Source organism: Amphibalanus amphitrite, unplaced genomic scaffold (assembly GCF_019059575.1).
Source record: "Amphibalanus amphitrite isolate SeventyFive unplaced genomic scaffold, NRLGWU_Aamphi_draft 000079F_arrow, whole genome shotgun sequence".
Classification (NCBI taxonomy): domain Eukaryota; kingdom Metazoa; phylum Arthropoda; class Thecostraca; order Balanomorpha; family Balanidae; genus Amphibalanus; species Amphibalanus amphitrite.
The window spans coordinates 724,502-745,666 of NW_024881575.1; the positions used below are offsets into that span (position 1 = coordinate 724,502).

The window sequence follows — 21,165 nt, forward strand, 5'->3', positions numbered from 1 at the left end:
TTAAAGTGTTTCTTCTCTGAAGCTGCTCTGCACTACTGTATGTCATGTTAGATGCTCAGAAAATGTGGGAAATGATTACTAAGCTACTTTAGTGCTTTGTTAATGCTCGAGACATGAACAAGTACAGATCCTGCAGGGTACAGCTATGAGTTAGGTGCTAGGTGAGTATGTTATGTGAATGTGCTGTTCCCTGTTTGACCGTAAGTATACAAACAAGCACAGGGTCACAGTTATATTCAATCTCCACATAAACATACAACAAAAACGGCCATATAGCCTAACTTCGAACACACCACAGGTAACTTAAGCCTTTGAAGGCACAAAAATGTTTTGATTAACAGGACAGGTTTACAATATATCCTCCGTCCTTGGCGGATCTTGCTGCCAAGTTGTGGTATGATGACTGAACTTCAGGATTGATCAACCTTTTCTTAGCCACTGCTTATATACAAGAAAGACCAAATGCTTGTTTGTTTTGATTTACAGGACATGTATAATATATCCTCTGTCCTTGGGGATCTTGCTGCGAAGTTGAGGTACGATGACTGAACTTCAGGATTGATCAACCTTTTCTTAGCCACTGCTTATAAATGAGAAAGACCAAATGCTTGTTTGTAAACTGCGTTGAAAATTTAATGATCCACCTTCAATTCTGACATGAAGGCACAAATGAAATAGTTCCCTCTCCTTTTGGAATACACAAAGCAAAATATTTAATAAATTTTAGTGGATGGACAAGAGCAATTAGCGCTTTCCCTCAAGTTAACTTCTGGCACTGTTGATGAATTACACTGACGCTTATTCGCTTCATATTTTGTAACAAACGCGCTAAAACTGCAATATCACAGCACTATATGCTTCTTGACAAAATGCAATAATGTTGAAAATTTAGCCATGATGGCATTCATTCTTGGTGGAAACGTAATAACAAAATATTTTGTAGTAACTATTAAATTCCGGCCGAAAGCAGTGCACGGTTTAAAAAAGAATCATTCCAATGACGGTCCATTCTTGCGGTCCTGAAATCGCCACTATTTCCGGCCTCTCCAACGCAACTCGTTGTCCAGACGTAAATATGCCATATTTCAAACCATAAATAATGTTCGACAGCCAAATAAAAGAAACAATACCAATACAGGCTTACAGTTTAAGGCTCGACATTGTGTTGTCTACGGTTAGACAGCTGATAACTCATTCCCGTAACTCATTCCCGTCGTAACTCTATAATGACCTTTGCTTATTGTCACATGTGCGCCGCATTCGCGATTGTTGCCGACGCCTGTTTGCAGGTCAGCCCAATACAGTTGTTATACAATATACATATCGAAAAACCGATAAACTTTTAGGCGAAAAAGGCACTATTCCAGGCCCATTTTTTATTTTTTTTTTGCGATATTAGGTAAAAACAGAAGCTTCTTATCCTAGGAAAAATAAAATGGGAAATCTTTCAAAGGTGGCACACTACCTTTGAACTACATAACTACATGTCTTGGACTAAATATTCGTATATCGAGGGTTCGAATCCCGGAGGCGCCGCGTACTTTCAACCAACTCCCCAAGAACCGTTTCAACCAGACTTTATTTTGATGTGGTGTTAAATGTTAGCTGTATCATTTATCAATAGTTATTCTTATCTATTAACCCTCGTCAGGCCAGGGCCTTTTCCATAACACGAACAGTCAGGGGGGGGGGGGGTGTAGGTACGAACCCCCCTGGCTATTGCCTCCTATGGCACTTAGAAACGCTAAATTTACAGGGTAGATGGGCCCTCAGGAGATCTCTCCCCTATGCAAATTTGGTTGATCTCAGTCAATATTTACATAGAGGGATTTTGGGGGGTATAAATGCGAAAATTTACGTGGGGTGAATGAAAAGTTTTGAGCCTAACACAGTTACATGTGACGCAGGTTAATGAAAATTTGGTCACACATTTTGCCACTATTCTTAGGTGTGTACACCAAGTTTTGAAGTCCTAGTCCTTTTCGTTTCGTTTTTAGAGCCTGTTAAAGTGAAGAAGATTCCGCGTTCGGTGAAAAGGGAGAAAATCGAGAACCGAGCTTTTATAAAGTATTGCAATTTCAAAGCCATGCCTTCATCTGAAATTAAAAAGGGCCTGAAATTAAACTTATTGGTTGTGGCCCATCATACGGCACTGTTTAGGTTTGAGCTGCTAATTTCAAGCAGGGCAGGAACAGCGTCCAAAATGAACAAATATCAAAAAACGCCGTAGAATGTGACGAAATCAGAAAACATTGACCCTCCTCTAGGGGTGTGGATGCTGGATCAAAGACTGTGACCTCATCAGATAGCGGTAAGAATGGGCATCTCCAAGGAGCAGGCTGGCGACATTCTTACCAATGGGTATGGCATGAGAAAGGTCTCTGCGTATTGGGCCTTTTGGCTTTTTGCTGCAGAGCACGACGAGAGATGTGTAAAGACATTTAGCGCTAGTTGAAGCAGATTCTGAGAACTTAAAGTCACTTTTCGCCACCGCTGATAAACTGCGGGTGTTTCACTTCAATCTAGCATTGGAAGAACAGTGGAGTCAGTGAAAGAACGTCTCTACTCTAATCTGAAAAAAATGTCACAGTCACAACAAGGAGCAGTGTTCCGTAATTGGGAAAATAAATGGCATGTCTTGCAAGTGCGCTCCTTTTCAAAGGGTCTTACTACTGCAATGGGGCATTACTAGGATGACCCACCGATACACTTTTGTTAGAAAATCAGAAAGATCAGAAGGGCAACGCTGACAAAATTGGTCGTGTTTCACCAGGACAATAAATCGGGGTATTTTTCACTGGTTGCAATGTAAACAATCAAAATTACTGAGCCTTCGAATGTATCTCAAATAATATATATATATATATATATATATATATATATATATATATATATATATATATATATATATATATATATATATATATATATATATATATATATATATATATATATATATATATCAGACAAGACCATCCAGGAGATTGGTTTGCCCCTACGCAGCAGACTAATTACGTGACCCCTGGAGTACTGACCCGCCGGTCGGCGACCTTGTCGTTTTTGCCAAAGAGCAAAACCACGGGTGCGGTGACATTTTCTGGGTAGTAGAGCGTTGGATGGGGTTGCCCATATGCTTGTTGGTTTCTCCTAGGGCCATAGTCGAAACGCTGAAAATTCCCTGCAAAGCGGAACAAAAACCGAAAGGCTGAGCCGGCAAGACTCTATCATTTTGCCAAGAAAAAAAAACAGGTGAACCATTTCTATTAAACAAACAAAAGGTTACTGTACTTTGATCAGTACACATATATACCAAAACGTTCCAGTCAGATTTCGGATAGTGTTACCACTGCCCCCTGACGTCAATAAAAAAGGTGTGTAAATCACCTACTAAACAGCTTACCTGACTTGATGGCCTGGTCCAGCTGCTGGATTACCATGTTGCCACAGCCGGCCGGCACGTGTGTCAGGATCACGGGTAGAGAGTACTGAAACCCAATAGATCACCATAACAAATATACAAGAGGAACAAGACTTGACCCACAGTGTATGTATATAAACCAGTAAAACGCCTTTTGGGCGAAGAACGAGCGAGCGAGATAGTGAGCCCTGCACGTGCGGAAGGGCGAGAGGGTACTTCCAACGGGTTTGTGCAAACCATCCTTCTAACCAGGGATGCGGAGCCGTGGAAATTTCAGACGGCTCCGGCTCCGGCTCCGGCTCCGGAGAAAAAAATCGGCTCCGGCTCCGGCTCCGGCTCCGGGTGAAATGTCATGGCGGCTCCGGCTCCGGCTCCGGCTCCGAGTATAATGATCCGGCTCCGGCGGCTCCGGCTCCGGCGGCTCCGGCTCCGGCTTCTACTCAGTACATCCCCTATGCGATCAATTATACGGGTGGAAGAAAAAAGGCGATGGGATTGGTACACGTTGCTTCTGTACCTATTTGTATAACAAGGCTATTTTGAATACCAGATTGTTTTACGCCTTGTACTGTCAAACCGAACTAGGTAAATAATTGTTTCCTCTTAACCCTCGCATGTGTGCGGCGTTTGCCAGCTTCTAATGTGTAGGGGGGGGGGGGTCGGTTGGACCCCCCCCCCTTGCCGTTTGGCCCCTGATCGAGCTAGAGCTTCGCGGAAAAAAGGAGCGTGTTGCCCGTGACGAGAGGAAGCCGATGATACCCAATTTTAAGGTCCTAGGTCATTGGTTGACCTTCCAGGTCAGGTCAATGACCCAAAGTCGGGAAAATCGGGACCTGTTAGAAAGTCGTAAAGTGTGGCTGCTAAGGGGTTTTTCGGGGTGCTGATCACGAATATCGTGTTAGTTTTGATCACAGATGATGTCTTTAAGCATTTAGACCAGGTCGGGTCAGGTCAGGTCAGGTCAACCAGTATGCGTCGTGACGGGTATTCGTAGTACGGTTCAACCGCTTCTGACAGCTTGGCACCAAAACTACTTAGTTTTGGTTTTCACTTAAAGGGACCCTCCCACCCTCAAAAAAGTTTATGAATTGGCATGAAAGTGATGTCGCTCGGTTCAGAAAGAGCGAAAACGAATATCTACCAAAGTTCACCGAAAAATATTCACCGGTTTTCAAGACATTATACTTTTACTTTTTGGGATCTCCGCTGTTCCTAGCGACTTTATTTGGAAGCAATAGTTTGGCAGCTGAAAGTGCGGCACTTGTTGCGCGCAAAGCAGCATATACCACCGCGTGCTACAAAACGTTTAGTCAAACATTTAAAAATCGTTAGATATCTGCGCTGACGTCACACATTCAGAGGGGTATTCCAATGCATTAGCCCCTCTGAATCAAAATGCTGCAATTTTGAAATTCAATATTTCCAATTTAAGACATTTCTCGATGTTGTGAGTGCCGAAACCGATAATTGTGAGCCAGGGACCCCATTTTGGCTATCTCAACTCAAATCTAATGTTAAGGTGGGAGGGTCCCTTAAAGTAAGATAACGGGTACTGGGAGGCGGCAGAAGGGATTTAAAAACCAGTTCCTGAAATATATCATTTTATAGATCACCAATATTATCAACAGGCTCCTAGCGAGTGTGAGGGCAGTTACCAGACGGTATTGTAAACGCAGGTTGTTAGAAATAGACCAACACTTTTCGCCTAAGTTCCGTTTTTTATTGATAACGTAAGAGTCGACGCATTCTAGGCGTAAGTGCCGTGAATAATTCTTGAGATACCCCCATAATACACCACGAACAAATCTGCGCGAAACTCCGGGGATACCAGTACCTACCTTATCCAGCTGTTTCGGGTCCCAGCCGGCGTACATGAAGAACAGTATAGCGCAAATAGGCTTGGTCGGCGCGTATTTGTTGCAGAATATCTTCCCGATCCGCCCGTTTTTGGGATCGTAAGGCATCGTCTCGTACATGCCGAAGAATTCGGCCAGCCTCTGGAAAGTTACGGAACTGACTTAGTATTGTGGATATGCCTGATTGATGGAAAATTGATTGTCAACATGACACAATGAATGATGACGCATAAGAAAGGAACTTGGAACAATAAAGACGACGTACTTTCAGGAAAACAAAGAGCGCTATTGCATTCCGCACTGCACACTGAATCAGACGTACAAATCTGATCAGTTTAAATGTCAATATGCTGACCAGAGACTTGATAGACCTCCTGGTAAACTCACGTGGAGCGGTACTCTAATAGGCACCATTTTCTTCGCGAAACTCCGGTAGTACATTCTTGTGGAGATAGGAGCCATGGCGACCATCAGCCGTACCTTGGTGTTGTAGGACGGGTAATAATTCATCATAGCCCAAAAAGACCATGTGCCTGGCGGAATTCAAGTGAAGTGGGATTTCGACCCCGCCACCATGAATTACATCAGCTCATGAATCGTCATACTACCAGCAAAGTGCCTTTAACTATCAAGAGCGGTACCCCCAACTAAACTGCGAGCCACCCCTCTTACGGCGTACCTAAACTCAGTCCGACTGGACCAGCTATTCTTGAGATGCAGAAGCGGCACCCTGCATGTGCGTTAGTGCAATTTGTGCGTAATGGTACACACACACACATTACACATACAAAAAAAAAAAATAGATCGCAATTGTTTCAGCCGTTCTCGAGATGTGGAAGCAATCCTTGCACGTGCGCACGTGCATGAACTTTACCGTTTATTCGAAGGGCCTACTTGCCCAAACTTGCATTGCAACAAAATCATGGTAGTATCATAATCAATCATATCATAATCAATAGTACTAGGTCGTTCAATAAGTAAGGTAAAATCACACGTATTTCAGTCCACATTTGATGAAACGACACAAAACTAGCAACATATGTTCATTGAAACATCGTCTACAAATTGGCTATAAGCATTTGTTAGCAGGTCTCTTCGGACAGCCTCCCAAGCCTTCGGAACTGGCACCTACATCCAATCACCGTTCAGGCGCACGCGCTTATCCCACCACTCCACCCGGCGTTGAAATCCTGCTTGGAAAACTCCTTATTGCTATTCCAAAGCCATGTCTTGATTATTTTATCGATTTTCTGATCAGTTAAGATTCCGGTGATCCAAAGGCGATAGGGCTCCAAACAGGTTCAAGTGGGACGGCGCCAGATCACGGCTGTACTTCAGCTTTCCTGTACTGCTTAAGCAAAGCCGATCCCACACTGATGTCTCGCTGGGCGTCCTTCTGTTGTTCAGTGAGCTGTTTGGTTTGGCTTTATTAACCTCGTGATGACCTTGTAAATATAAAGCATATCTGATGATGCCTAGAACTGTTCCGACATAACACTTCACCCTCATGTTAATGAAAGCAGCCACACAGATGCTTCGGGTCTCCATAATCAGCTCCCCAACTTTACAGATTGTGCCAAGTCCAGAGAGGCCTGCGGGCAAAAGTCTACCCTGCTCTAGAACTTTGTCTCTTACACTGCTGTGTTCTTGTTGAAATCGTACCAGCTGTTCACCAGCAAGCATTGCTAATGGCAATAGCGTCATCAGGGTCAACTCACTCATTTTGAGGTGAATTTTGGCTCGCGTGACAAACCGGGGATTTTTAGAACGGAACTCTGCTGCATCAATGTTTTCACATCGACCGTGTTCGGACAATGAGCCAAACTCCCAAAAACAGTTTCGAAGGTTGTGTAGAAAATTGTTCAAAGATTCAGATGGCATATTTGATTTTGCTTGAATTCCTCATATAAATGAACTATGGTACATTTTACCTTACTTATTGAACGACCTAGTAGTTAGCTTACCTAGTAGTTAGCTTATTTGGTTCACTTCTTTGCCATAACTACTCATTTCTATTTGTTGAATATCAGGAGTTGTTTATGATATTGTTACAGTGTTGTTGTAGTTTACGATAAAATTTCCATTCGAAATACAAATGAAGTGAAAAAATTAATGCAGCCAATCATAACAGCGCAAACGGAATATCAACCAAATCCAGATATAATTACGAGCGAGCGAGCGCAGCGAGCGAAGCGAAGTCTTTTTCAAGTACAATATAGGTAACGGAAAAATCTCAGTATGAGCGGCCCGGCCTGTAACGCTTTTGAGAGGCCTATATCTTAGCAACCGCTGGACCGATTGGGCTGCGGTCTTTTTTTTGCTGGGTAGCCCCATCCCTTCTACCCCGTAATTGACTACTTTTGACACATATCAGTGACCGTCGTGGCACGTGCCACGTGAAAAGTCAAGGATGTTCAAGCTGTTTTGCAAAAGTAGCGATTTTGAGAGGCTCATATCTCAGCAGCCGCTTGGGCGATTGTCTTGCGGTAATTTTTGTAGGGTAGCTGCATCCCTTCTAGTTTCTACCAAAGGTCGGATACTCTTGATCTATGCGAGTGACCCCCACTGCACGTGCAAAATACAAAAAGAAGAGGTGCCAAATTTGTTCCCATTTCAGTAACTCAGTAATTTCTGGGGCGATTTCGCTGAAACTTGGCATACAGGTAGGCACCCATCAGGCAATGCATTCCCATGTGTTGCGGTTAGGGTGCTGCTGCACGTGCGCACGTGCAGGGGGCGCTTCCAGATCTCGAGAACGGCTGGGCCGATTGCGCTCAAATTTGGTACACGGTTGGGGACCGGTTAGTAGGGGGCCGTGCAAAAGTCAGTTTGGACCCCGTTTGCACGTGCGCACGTGCAGAATGCCGCTTCCAGATCTCAGGAATGGCTGGGCCGATTGCGTTCAAATTTGGCACACCGCTAGCGACCGGTTAGAAGGGTGCTTTGCACAAGCCTCATTGGAAGTACCCTCTCGCCCTTCCGCCCGTGCATGGCTCACTATCTCGCTCGCTCGTTCTTCGCCCAACAGGCGTTTTACTGGTTAGTAGTAATGATGGGATTAGACTCGGTATCCTCACTCTCATTCTCAGCATCGGAACAGTGACATCTATATTAATTACAACATGCTTATATATTTGGAATATTTCTGGAAATGTACATACGTACCTACTTACTTATCGAGTAACCAACGTAGAACAGCTCATTTTCTCCGGTGTTTTGCAGGATGTAATCGATGAAAGCTGGATTGTCATATTTGGCATATGAATCGGCTCTGGAATGATAAAAAGCAGGATTATACGAGAACAGGTATTTTCGTAGGGGACATTTTTAACTCGAAAAAATCAACATCGTTAAAACAAAATCACATGAATTACATTTCGGCGCTAAAACAGGCCAGTGCTTAACCCTCGCCCGCACATGGGGGGGGGGGGGTGGTTGCCACCCCCCCAGGCAGTCTTTCTGCTCTGCACTCAACGTTTTTAGAGCTAGAAGGCTGATTTTTCGTATAGCTGCTTGTCTATCCTTTCTTGATGTCCACTGAAAATTTCAAGTTTCTGTGATTTTTGGTTTCGGAGATATGACCTTGTTATTCAGGTCATGTCATGACCCAAATGGCCAATTCTCAACATCTTGCGTTTGCCATGGGCCTTGTGAGCTTTTGACACCCTGATTTCGGCCTTTTTTGCCAGTCTGGAGAGCGGGGTCAAATGTAACACGGGGCAATTGTAACAGTGTTAATAATTCATAAACTTACCAATGGAATGAGCTGATGTTAAGACCGAAAATGCGCAATTCTATACTGCCTTTCCCAACGGAGTTTGAAGCGAAAGTGCCGGGTATGTCGATTGCTGTGCACAGTAATGTGTTTTTGAGTACATTTTGTAAATTTTTATACCGTTATATTTGATTAGCTCATTCCCGCCATTGAAAAGATATCGACTTCAGACGTTGTGTAAGCGTCGGCAGGCTTGTTGTCCATAAATTGAAAGCATTAAATGTTGTACATGCAACATCTTTTTGCGCCAGTTTCGTCTAAAATATGTCAAGGCGAGACGGGGACAATTGTAACATTTTTGCAGGGGTCAAATGTAACAGGTTTTAGGTCAGTGGGCATTATGTCAAAGTCGTCAAATTTTCAAGGGAGTTGAAACATTGCTAGAATTAAGAGAACTGTAAGTTTTGTCGCAATCGGCAGCTTTTTACGCGATTTATTTGCAAAAAACCGAGAGAGAGGAGGTCCATCCAACCCCTGTATAAGTGCAAGGTTTTAAGCCTTTTTTCCTGAGAAGAACCGTCTCTACCAAGTCTGGGAAGATGAACAAGTGTTCAATACTTTCGTTAAATCAAAGTTTTGGGAAAAATTGTGTTGCTGTAGCCTGTAAATTAGCATGTTACAATTGTCCCCGGGTGGTGTTACTTTTGACCCCGTATCTGGGGTGAATTGTAACAGATGAATTGACTTTTTCGGACAACAATTTTGACCCAAAAAATAAGTTATTTCGGAAATGTTTTAACTGTATTTTAAAGACAAAACATCATAGTTTCTGAAAATAAAAGAAAGAGTGTTATAACTGCAAACGTGTTTGCACCAGATGATGAAATGCAAAAAATGTTACAATTGACCCCGTTCTCCCCTACCTCCCACCTATCATGGAACATGTTGTTCGACGATGTACAGGGGTCAAGGTCAGGGTCAAGGTCAACCTAGGTCATCTAAGATAATTGCGTTTTAGGCCAGCTGAATTTACTTTTTGTGAAGTTTTTTGACTGCATTTTTGGTAAAAGCTTCTCAGATCATGATTTCATGTGATATGGACCCAAAAACAATCGGTACACACATCAGTATACACACAGACACACACAGACATACAAAGTACAAACACATATAATTGACCTTGACCTAACTTGACCTGAAATGACCTCAGCAGCAAAATTCTGGTCGGATAGTGTGACAAAGAGGTTCTAGCTGGCTTGGCACCAGAAAACAGCATCGTCATCGGTATTTGATAAGCAGCGCACTTGATATCCAACGGTGACCCAAAACAGGCAACATTTTTTAGTTTGACCTGACCGGGAAGGTCAATGACTGACCTGAGAAGGTGAAACTGGGTATCATTGGATTCGTCTCTTCCCAAAGAATCTTTTTGGTCTTTACTGCTAAGCTCTATCTCCAACAGGAACGAAATGGCGCGGGGGGGGGGGGTGGCAACCCCCCCCCCCATGTGCGTTCTAGGATGGGAAAATGGCATGTGCGGGCGAGGGTTAAGACAATTTTGGCATATCTCGTCAAAACGACCAAGTTTGTTGAACAATTTTAAGTTTTTTTTTCTCGAACATGCTTTATCGTACAACATGCTTTATCGTATATAGTCACCTGGCATCAGTTCGAAACATTTGAACAATTCACAAGACTCCTAAACCGAAAGTAACAAAACAAGTAGCAAATGATAGGTCCCCTCTGCAGACTTATTGGCAAGCAGTTTTTACCTCGTAAGTCGTCGTTCTATACTCTCCGAATGCACTTTTCAAACCGTTTTTTTAATTCAGGCCTCCCCATGAAGACAAACGTCCCCATTTTCGTTTCTTTATTCAATAAGCTTACAACCAAATCACGCCAGTACCTTCCGGAACGCTGCCAGGGAATACTGATCAATCGGCAACTAGTATTTAGAACAAGAAAATCTGCCGTTCAATACGGTATGCAGTAAGGCATGCAAATACACATTGCACAATGCACAGTGCACACGCGTGTAAGTGCATGTAGGAATGTAATTGGATATAAGACCGAAAAAGGGAAAGCATGTGGACAGCTCACCTTAAAAACTGCGCTTGAAATCCCTTCTGTCCAGTGGAAGACAGAACTGAGAAAATTGAAGTTACTCACGTGAAGTTCCAGTATTCCCTAGTATCAGTTTCCAGGTTGACGTGTCTCTGCGAGTATAAATTTCCCCTATTGTTTCCCAGCCATACGTCATAGCCGGCATCCGATAGCATAAATGCTGCAACGAAAGGAATCGGGTGTTATTTTGTATAATAATTTATTTGAAATTATGATACTTAGGACAGATGCCTTTCGCGTTAAGGGAAAGTGATATCTCGCCCAGTATTCCTTGTTCATCTATCAGTATTCAGTAAATTATCAATCATCCGTAGGTTCAATAGCCTTTTTTAAATTATCAGATTTTTTCAAGTTCGAGAATTTTTTTTTAATTCCCATTGGGTAGAAGGGTACATGTGAAATGCGATACATTTTATATTTTTCAGCTGACTGGATATTTTTGGTGTCAAAAATAAAATATTCATGGTCAAGAACGGGGAGTAGTGCATGGCGCGCGGGGGGCGCGATACAGAAGCAGCGAGGTTCTAGTGACGAGCTAGTAATCAAGTTGGATCAAAGGTGTGGGGGACATGGGTGGAGCTTTTCCAGGGACGTTGGTGGGGCAAAAAGTCGTCAAACCCACAATGTCCGATTATGAAGGCCTCACTGAATCAATTCCTATCATTACAGATATAATATTTTGCATTTAACAGACATTCCAAAGCTCTTCGATGCAAAAAAAGATAAATTTGCAAAGCAACAAAGTCTTAGAAACCAGCTTAAGTTGGTGGGGCATAGGAAGCTCCGCCCCTGGTAGGGGGATGTTAACCCTCGCCGGCCGAGGGGGGGGGGGCGGGTGCCGCCCCCCCCCCCATAGGGTTTTTTCGCGATAGCTCCGAACACGCTGGCGATAGAGAGCTGAAACTTGGCATACCTGACCTTTGATCCAAGCCGCATCTTTTGACACCAACCGCATTTTTGGGTCAGGTCAGGTCACTGACCTATGACGTCATAAGTGAACCTCTGCACGGTCTTCAGATGTCGCAACTTCGCAACGCCCTCACTGCCAGAGGAGATGTCACAGGGAAATGAAACTTGCAGGATCTAGTATCCATTATGAGTCTCACAACTTGTATATCTCGGATTTTTCCTAAAGGTCATATGAGGTCAGGTCATTTTCGTGACCTCACCATTATAAGTCAATGGGGAAAAATGAAAACTGCTATTCTGGCGCCGGGAACGATCTCCAACTATCTCAAGCACACAGAATCGTGATTTGATGCACTCCTTGCAAGGTTAGATGCGTCACTTTTGCAATGTTGACCTTCCGTGACGTCATTTATGACGTCATCAAGGTCATATTAGTTTTTCGTCAATAACTCTTGATCAAATTGAGCTAGCGAGTCGAGAAAGCCACCAATGGACTCAGGAAGACCTGCCGAATCGAATGATATGCGACATGACCTCTTTCGACCAACTTCGTGACCTTGGGGTGCTGACCTGACCTTGACCTGAGGTCAACACCCCAAGTTGACCTGACCCGGACAAAAATTATATCATTCGACGCGCCTGAGCGAGGCGAACACGATGCTGCCAAAATCGCGGCTCTGCGGCCGTTTTTTGCGAAGTTATTCACCAAAAACTGAACCGTACCCTGGGGCACTTGACCTGACCTCAGAGGTCACCGGTTGACCTAGGACCTTAAAATCGGGTACCAATCTCTGCGTCTCGTAACGGCGCACACGCTCGTTTTTTCCGCGACGCGCTAGCTCCACCAGGGGCGAAACGGCGAGGGGGGGTCGTACCCGCCCCCCCCCCTCGGCCGGCGCGTATGTAGAAAACCAATAGGTCCGGCGAGGGTTAACCATCATTGAACCGAGTAGGCCAAGGGTGTTACAAAGACAAGGTGAAAGGAGGGCGCTGAAAGGCGTTACTGACGCAGGGGTTCAAATGACTGTTGGGTACTGACGCAGCGGTCGGCGCGGGTTGATGATCCAGCCGGCTGAGCTGGCGCGCAGTCCGTGCAGTAGCAGCACGGGCGGGCCGCCGCGCGCGTCCGCCGGCGGTGGGATGCGATGCACCTCCAGCAGGTATCCGTCGGCCGTCTGCACAGTGTGCACCTGCACCGGGTAGCCGGCAGCGGCGATCAGCTCCGGCTGCGGCGCCGCGAACACCAGCGGTCAGAGGGCTCACCGGGGGACCAGCGGGAGGGACAGAGGGGGTTTAGTTCACCGGGGAACCAACGGGAGAGACAAAGGGGGCCTAGCTCACCGGGGGACCAACGGGAGGGACTGAGCCAGAGGTGAGAGAGCATTTACTCCAGGGGGATGTCGTCCCGGTTCTCGCCATGTATTATTCGCCAATCAGCTTAACACTACCAGTGACGTCACTGGTGGATCACCAATCGGGGCCGGCGGCCGGCCGGGCCCGTAGAAGGCCAAACGCAGACGTTTTCAGAAAAGCGTAAGCCGTATAGATACAGTCGTGGATGGAGTTTTGCTGGGATTCGGCTCTCCAAGAGTGCGTCAGCGGACTAGGACCAGGATAAAGGTCATAGTGAACCGGCATCTGATAAAATCCGCTCACGGCTTAGCAGCCGGCCGACTTCGACCCTTCGCCCTCGTAAAATACAAAAGCTTGCCGGTTATCAATCCACCTGCATCTCCTCATCTGCTTACTGCCTATATCGACCAGAGCTGGGCAAGTGCGTTCCTTTAGTGCGTTCCTGCGTTCTTCCGTACGTACGCACCGCCCTTTTTAGGAACGCAAGAACGCAGGAACGCAAAGTTTTTCAAAGGAACGCAAGTAAGGGGAACGCACCACCCGAAATTTTAAAGCGTTCCTGCGTTCTTGCGGAACCATCCGAAAAATTATATTGCTGCCAATGACCTCTGTGTCAAATGTTTGAATCTCGAGTACGTGTGTTTGCCGGTAGAGGCGCCACTTGTCGGTCGAATCGAGGAAGGCGATTTAGTGGTGATGTTTACTATTCGATTCGGTTTCAGGCATTAAATGTGTAAAAAAAAATTAGTGGTGATGTTTACTATTCGATTCAGTTTCAGGCATTAAATGTGTAAAGTAAATATGATAACTTTTACTAAAATACATCTTTTAACTTAACTATTGTTTTTTTAAAGGTAGTGTGCCAGCTTTCTTGGACCGTATGGAGTTAATGGCCCAGATAAGGAGAACCGGATTTTTAGAACTTATCCATACCTTCAAAACTCATGGAAACGTCTTAAATTCTTCAAATTTTGAGTACCCCAGTGCGAAATTCGCCCCGACGGGTTGTCGGTCGTACCCCAACCACATTTCACACCACTATGAACAATAAATGCACACACTGAAATCGCTATTACCGATATGCTCATCCAATCAAGTTTCGATAAACCCGTTCATCATCAGCTCCTGCGGTTTCGAACACGCCTGTTAGGTGGTGCGGTAGACCACGCCCAAAGCCAGGGCCCCGGTAACGTGAGGTAGCCGAGTCAGGGCAGCGTGCGCTGACCCAAGCCGGAGCCGCGCGTCCTCCCGGTGTCATGTGATAGCCCGGGGCTGCCCGCGGGGATGCGGTAGACCGCGCCCAAAGCTGCGGCCCCGGCTTGGGTCAGCGCACGCTGCCCCGACTCGGCTACCTCACGTTACCGGGGCCCTGGCTTTGGGCGCGGCTTCTGCTCATACTTTGTGGTGCGGTGGTGGTGCGTCGGGCTGCGCGCTCTGACTTCGGCCAAGAAAAATGCGTCAGCTGATCATTGTCATTTCTGCCACTTGCGTGTGGTGAAATGGGGTCATAACTTATAAGACGGCTTTTTCATATCAATTATTTTACATAAAATCATATTTCAAACCATAAATAATGTTCGACAGCCAAATAAAAGAAACAATACCAATACGGCTCGACATTGTGTTGTCTACGATTAGACAGCTGATAACTCATTCCCGTACGTCGTATGGTCGTAACACTATAATGACCTTTGCTTATTGTCACAAGTGCGCCGCATTCGCGATTGTTGCCCGACGCCTGTTTGCAGGTGAGCCCACTACAGTTGTTATACATATCTAAAAACCGATAAACTTTTAGGCGAAAAAGGCACTATTCCAGGCCCATTTTTGATTTTTTTTGCGATATTAGGTAAAAACAGAAGCTTCTTATCCTAGGAAAAATAAAATGGGAAATCTTTCAAAGGTGGCACACTACCTTTAAGCAGGTCGTATTTTTGTTGAAAACCCTACGGATGATATTGGTAAAACGTATTTCAGATATTCGATTCGGAAAAGAGATGTCGAGTTGCTTTTCGGCCCCACGTCGCCATTCTGGGTATTCTGTGATCGATTCGCCCCGTGTTTGGTTGGACCCGCGCCGCGTGGTTCGGCGGTATTTTTGAGGGAGGAACGCAGGAACGCAGGAACGCTAACGCACCGAACGAAAAAAAAATTGAGGAACGCTATTCCAGGAACGCACTAACCGCGGCCGGAGGAACGCAGGAACGCTAACGCACTACCGAAAATCGAGGAACGCGCCCAGCTCTGATATCGACCACTTATTGCAGCCGTTTTGGAGCGGCTCACGGCCGATAACACACCGGGCGTGCGCTAGCCGCCGGTGCTAAGCGCTAACCATTGAGTGCGCGTGGCCGACTGATGGCGCTGGCCCCCGGCACCGACACCGGCGCGCCGCGGCGCCGCTGACCCATGGTGGGGGGGGGGGGGGGATTGCTAGAGCCGGAATTGGGATAGAAGCGGGTATGAGATTGGGATGGAAACTCAGCGAGACTAAGGGATTGTGTTGTGCCTTCGGTAGGCCCCCAAAAATCTCCGGTGTAGTGCCCTCAGGGCCGCCAGTTATGAAGCCTTTGGAGGCACTGGTGTGGGCCCTCAGAGGCATTGGTGCGGGGTCCCGGAGGTGCCGCTGTGGGCCCTCTGAGGTGCTAGTGTGTGGCCCTCAGAGGCGCCGGTGAGGGTCCTCACAGTTGCCATTGTGGGCCCTCAGAGACACTGCAGTGTGGGGTCATCACAGTTGGGTGTGGGACCCTTAGAGCTGCTGGCTCGAACCCTTTATAAGCCGACAGGGGCTCTCAGAGACCGACAAAGGGCCCTTAAGAGGTCTACGGTGTCTTCAGGAGCCCTGTGGAGTCATCAGAGACCAGCAAGGTACTCTCAGACGCCGGTGAGGGCCCTCAGAGTCGTCGGTGCGGGGCCCTCAAAAGTCACCGGTGAGTGGCCGTCCGATGCGAAGGTCCCGTCTTAGGCCGTCAGAGGCTCCGGCGTTGAGCCCTCAGAGCCGCCGATATATGGCCTTAAGAAGCACTGGTTTGGGCCTTTGGAACTTCATTCAGGGGTGTCGGTTGAACTCAGAGGTGGCAGTGTGGGGCCCACAGCTGGGCACCGCTTTGGGGCTTTCACAGCCGCCGGTGAGGGCCCTCGCAGGCGCCGTTGTGGGGGCCTTCAACCATTGGTTTAGGGGGTCATCACAGGCGTGTGTGGAACCCTTAGAGCTGCTGGTCCCTGATAGGCCGGTAAGGGCCCTCAGAGGCCGGCAAGTAGCCCTCAGAGGTCGCCAATGGGCCCTGAGAGGCCGGCAAGGGGCCCTCAAATGGAGACAAGGAACAATAAAAAGCCGGTGTGTGGCTCTTATGGAGGGAAGTGTGGCTATTGTGTGGCTATTCGGAGCGCAAGGTGTTCCTTCCAGCCCTGTGGGGCCCTTCTGAGTCGAAAATGCCAGCGTGGACCCTCAGCCGCCAATTGGCGTCGCAGGGCCCCTCGGGCCCGAGAGGCCCCCTGATCCGATGGGGGCACGTGCCCCCTGCCCCCCTCCGGGTGCAGATAGAGAATGCAATCGGCGGTGCGGGACACAACGATTGCAATCGTTCCTTCTCCCGTCGCGAGGTCGCCTGCATCCGACCCATATATCCCAAGATTGTCAACCCTGGGGCTCGGGTCGGCAATGTATCGGCAAGGAAATCAGCTTTAGGTGGGTAAAAAAGTTATTAAGAGTCATTAGTTGTCGTTACGTTCAGTAATAGCAACGATAAAGTGCCAAATGTACCCGACGTACGGCTTGGAGCCGGTCGCCGCGCGGTATCCACCAGTGACGTCACGCTAATGCTTAGCGACCGGTCCATTGGAAATTGCGGGATGATTCTACCTCTCTTATACGGCCTTGATTTACTCACACTAGAACACAAAATTCATAAATAACATAAACAATTGAGAGGGGACTTAGCTTACCGGGGAACCGACGTGACGAACATTGGTCGGAGGGTTCCGTTTACCGAGGAAAGGGGATGGGGACTGGGGAGGGGAAGGACAACAGTCAGAGGGCTCGGCTCACTGGAACCAAAATGTGACGGGAGGGGCAACGGTCAGATGACTGGGGTCATCGGGAAACAACGGGGGATTGGGTTTCGGGGGGGGGGAGTAGAGGAACTGATGCCATAGTCAAAATCAGACATAGTAACCAATTTAGATTAAAGTGACCACCCCGCGCACCGACGGGGGTCTGCGCCAACTTCGCACCCGCGACGGGGGGAGGGGCGGATGACCGCCCCCCCCCCTGAGATCTCGAGAACGAAGCAAGATAGCGACAAGCGGTAAACGGCATCGGATACGCACGGCCAAGATCTACAATTTTTACTAAGGTCATTTTCAGGTCAGGTCAAAAATGACGTCACAGGGGTCGAAAAAGTCAAAATGGCGGCGCTAGATATGGAGAGAGTTTTTCTCGAATAACTTTCGAATTAGTCAAGATAGGAACAAACTAAGGGCATCATCGTGATCCTCTCGTCAATCCGCATCGAATGATATATATGTTGACCTCGAAAGGTCAAGGTCAAAGGTTGACCTCAGGTCACGTGACCTCGAGGTCATCATGTATATCATTCGATGCGTCTTGACGCGCTGAACACAATGAGACCATCCACGCGTCTGTATCTTGTTCCTGTACGGAGTTATTGGCCAAAAACCTTTGGTGACCTTTGATGACGTCACATGACCTCACAGCTGCCCAACAGCAAAACAGACCTCAAGGTAGTGAAGGTTGATCGTATATGAAGTCATGTATGGTATATGGGGCCATTCCGACCCGTTTTAGTGGTAAAAACAGGGAGTTGATTTTTCCCCCATTGACTTATAATGGGGAGGTCGCGAAATTGACCTGACCTTAGGTCACCGATATCAAAATTCCGAGATATACAAATTGTAGCTACTAATGACCTAATAATATCCTGCGACTTGCAAAGGCCTCCGACATCTACTGTAGCTCTGGCACGGTGACAAAGTTGCAAAAAAGTGACTTGAGGTTGGGTCATTTAAAGTGACCTGGTGACCTGACCTTAAAAGGTAGGAGGTTCAAACTTGCACACCATGTGTAAAATTGATGAGGTTATAGTCATACCAAATTTCGCGGCGCTACGCGCCGCGGTTTTCCCGCTATTCGCGAAAAACCTCAGGGGGGGCGGATATCCGCCCCCCCGTCGGTGCGCGGGTTAACATAAGTCTTGAATTGAGATGGCCAAATTGGGGTCCCTGGCTTGCAATTACCGGTTTGGGCACTCACAACATCGAGAAATGCGATTCAAAAATGCAATGCAATGCAATTCAAAAATGCAAATTCGGAGATATTTAATTTCAAAGTCTGTTGGTTTCGGATAATCAGGGGTTAATGCAATAAAATACCGCTTAGGCTTTGTGTAGTCAACGCAGATCTAGCGATTTTTAAGTCTTATACTTACACCTTGGTAAGACAATTGTTGCTTTGGTGGTGTATACCGTCTTGCGCGCAACATCTGTCGCACTTTCCTAAGATTGCAAATTATTGCTCACAGATGACGTCATAGGAACAGCGGAGGCTCCCAAAAATAAACAAAAATCAGTCTTAATATATCAAACACCAGTTCATATTTTTCGGTGAAATTTTAACGCTGTTAATGATTGGTCTTGCTTGAACCACAATAGATCACTTTTATGCCAATACATTATTTATTTATTTTTTTGAAGGTTGGAGGATCCCTTTATTCCCTATAGTGATCGGGAGTCAGGACCCTGATGGTCATCGACGTCGGCAACGGCGTACAGATAAACGGCGCATCTATGATGTTTGATTAGTCATTTGTTAGTCACCACAGCCTAGCACTTGAAAGTTGTAAGACTTACTGCCTTACATAACCTAAGATACGAAACAGACAACTGTGAGTGGCATTCAAGTAACTACAAACTGTCCTGACTGGGTGACCACTGACCAGCCCGTGACACATACCGCTGTCGGCGGGTCTCGCAGTGTCCTGGGGTCAACGGCCACTCCGACCCCCAGGATCGTCAGGATGCAGCCGAGCCACAGGAGCAGGGGGTGGCGGGCAGCCCGCTCCCTGTCCGACACCATCGAGCCGCCGCGCACGGGGACTCGAGTCGCCACTGGAACAAACTGATGACAACTACATCACTGCGGTACTGCAACGGATCGCACCACGAGAACATCGCAGCAGTGAACCAATCATCGAGTCCAGTAAAAGATAATAGCCGAACTTCCGGACAGACCAGACGTGAGACGTCCACGTCGCTTTGGAGGGCATATCAGTCTTATTCTGCCGTCCAGTCAAAACACCACGCGTCAATATATGGTCATTTCTCGTTTTTTTTTTTACACTACTGTGACCGGCTCGAAAAGCTCTGTTCTGTTTCATGCTAGTTTTTCCTTCAAAAACAAAACATAACTTAATGAGGAAAACATTTAAGAATTCACGTCTTTGAAGAGCACGGAAATGGCACAGTAAAAACCCACTACGTCGGCAAAAAGTGCCGAAACCCCACACGTTATGGCTCACCTTCAGAAGCGCCACCGGCAAAATCCACTACGTCGACAGACCCATCTACGTTCTTGAACGTACCTCAATGTTTACGTCAAAACCCATTGCCTCATCAAAAAGATGACGTAAGGGCTTTGTTTTTATTACACCATTGTGACAGGCTGGAATAGCTCTATTTCATGCTGATTTAAAAAAAGGCTTTTGGGGAGAGGAAAAGCAAATTTAGGAATTCCCACATCATTGAAGAGCATGGAAATGACGCAAAAACCCACTACGTACACCAAAACCCTCACGTCATGGCTAACTTTTAGAAGCGCCACCAAGGCCGTATAAGAGGCGGCCTTGGTCACCAAAAAGGCGACGTAAGGACTTTTGACTCTCACTTATATGATGTCTCTACTGCAAACATTTTGGTGCCTTACGTTACCAAAAAGTTCGGCCAACCTTTGAAGGAATCAATAGTTTTTAGTCTCAAATGATAGATCAATGAATTTTCTTTCGACAATTCCTCTACCATTTTTCACGAAACCCAGCCGATCTTCTACGGCGTACAGGGTAAAGATTTCTCTGCACGCCGGCACCCGCGATCCGCCTCTCCGAACATGGACGCGCGGTCCTCGGTAGCGCAGTCGGTAGCGTATCGGGTTACGGATCCCAGGGTCGTGGGTTCGAATCCCGGGAGCGCTGCGTGATTTTGGCTAGAATTGAATGATGTAGATTCTTGAATGTTTGCATAATCAAACATTTTGCTAATGTTTTGCTAAACAAACACATGTTTGCTAATTGAATGTATCCGCCCACTAATCGGCCCCTAAAACCTGTTATTTAAGAAATTTAAGAAATGAATGTCACGTGCGCGTCATGACTACCAACCATAAGCGCTACCATATTCTAGTTTGAACTAACTTTTTGCTAGTCCCGACCACATATAGAAGGTTTTCTAGTAGTTATACTAGAAATTCCTAGCAAAGTTCGTCCTGCCCTTCACTCAATATACCCTGCTTGAGACAGCCTATAAAACGATGCAACGGATGCAAATATGAGGCTCGAAAGCAGCAAAACCAAGACCAACCAAGCAAACATGATGAAGATGATGTTTATTTGGGGGTTGACTTTGCAGCCATTGACCTATAATAAGTACCTTGTGCACTTGTGCACGGTACCCTGCTAAACGGTCCCTTACGGTGTACCAAATTTGAACGCAATCTGCCTAGCCGTTCTCGAGATGTGGAAGCGACCCCTGCACGTGCCCGTGCGCACGTGCAGCAGCAC

At 46.6% G+C, this 21,165-nt stretch overlaps 1 protein-coding gene across 1 annotated transcript in view; it reads right to left on the reverse strand.

Annotated features, from left to right (window-relative positions):
* The window catches only part of LOC122379521 (lipase 3-like), a 32,210-nt gene extending 12,243 nt beyond the window's left edge, over window positions 1-19,967 (reverse strand). The window contains exons 1-9 of the mRNA XM_043361797.1: window positions 19,912-19,967; window positions 19,347-19,501; window positions 13,062-13,248; window positions 11,159-11,273; window positions 8,448-8,545; window positions 5,662-5,807; window positions 5,257-5,415; window positions 3,401-3,485; window positions 3,036-3,178 (exon numbers count right to left, since the gene is read on the reverse strand). Of these exons, the coding sequence (XP_043217732.1) occupies window positions 3,036-3,178; window positions 3,401-3,485; window positions 5,257-5,415; window positions 5,662-5,807; window positions 8,448-8,545; window positions 11,159-11,273; window positions 13,062-13,248; window positions 19,347-19,469 (1,056 nt within the window). The 5' untranslated portion in view covers window positions 19,470-19,501; window positions 19,912-19,967. The remainder of the gene's footprint in view (window positions 1-3,035; window positions 3,179-3,400; window positions 3,486-5,256; window positions 5,416-5,661; window positions 5,808-8,447; window positions 8,546-11,158; window positions 11,274-13,061; window positions 13,249-19,346; window positions 19,502-19,911) is intronic.
* Window positions 19,968-21,165: the final 1,198 nt, after the last annotated feature.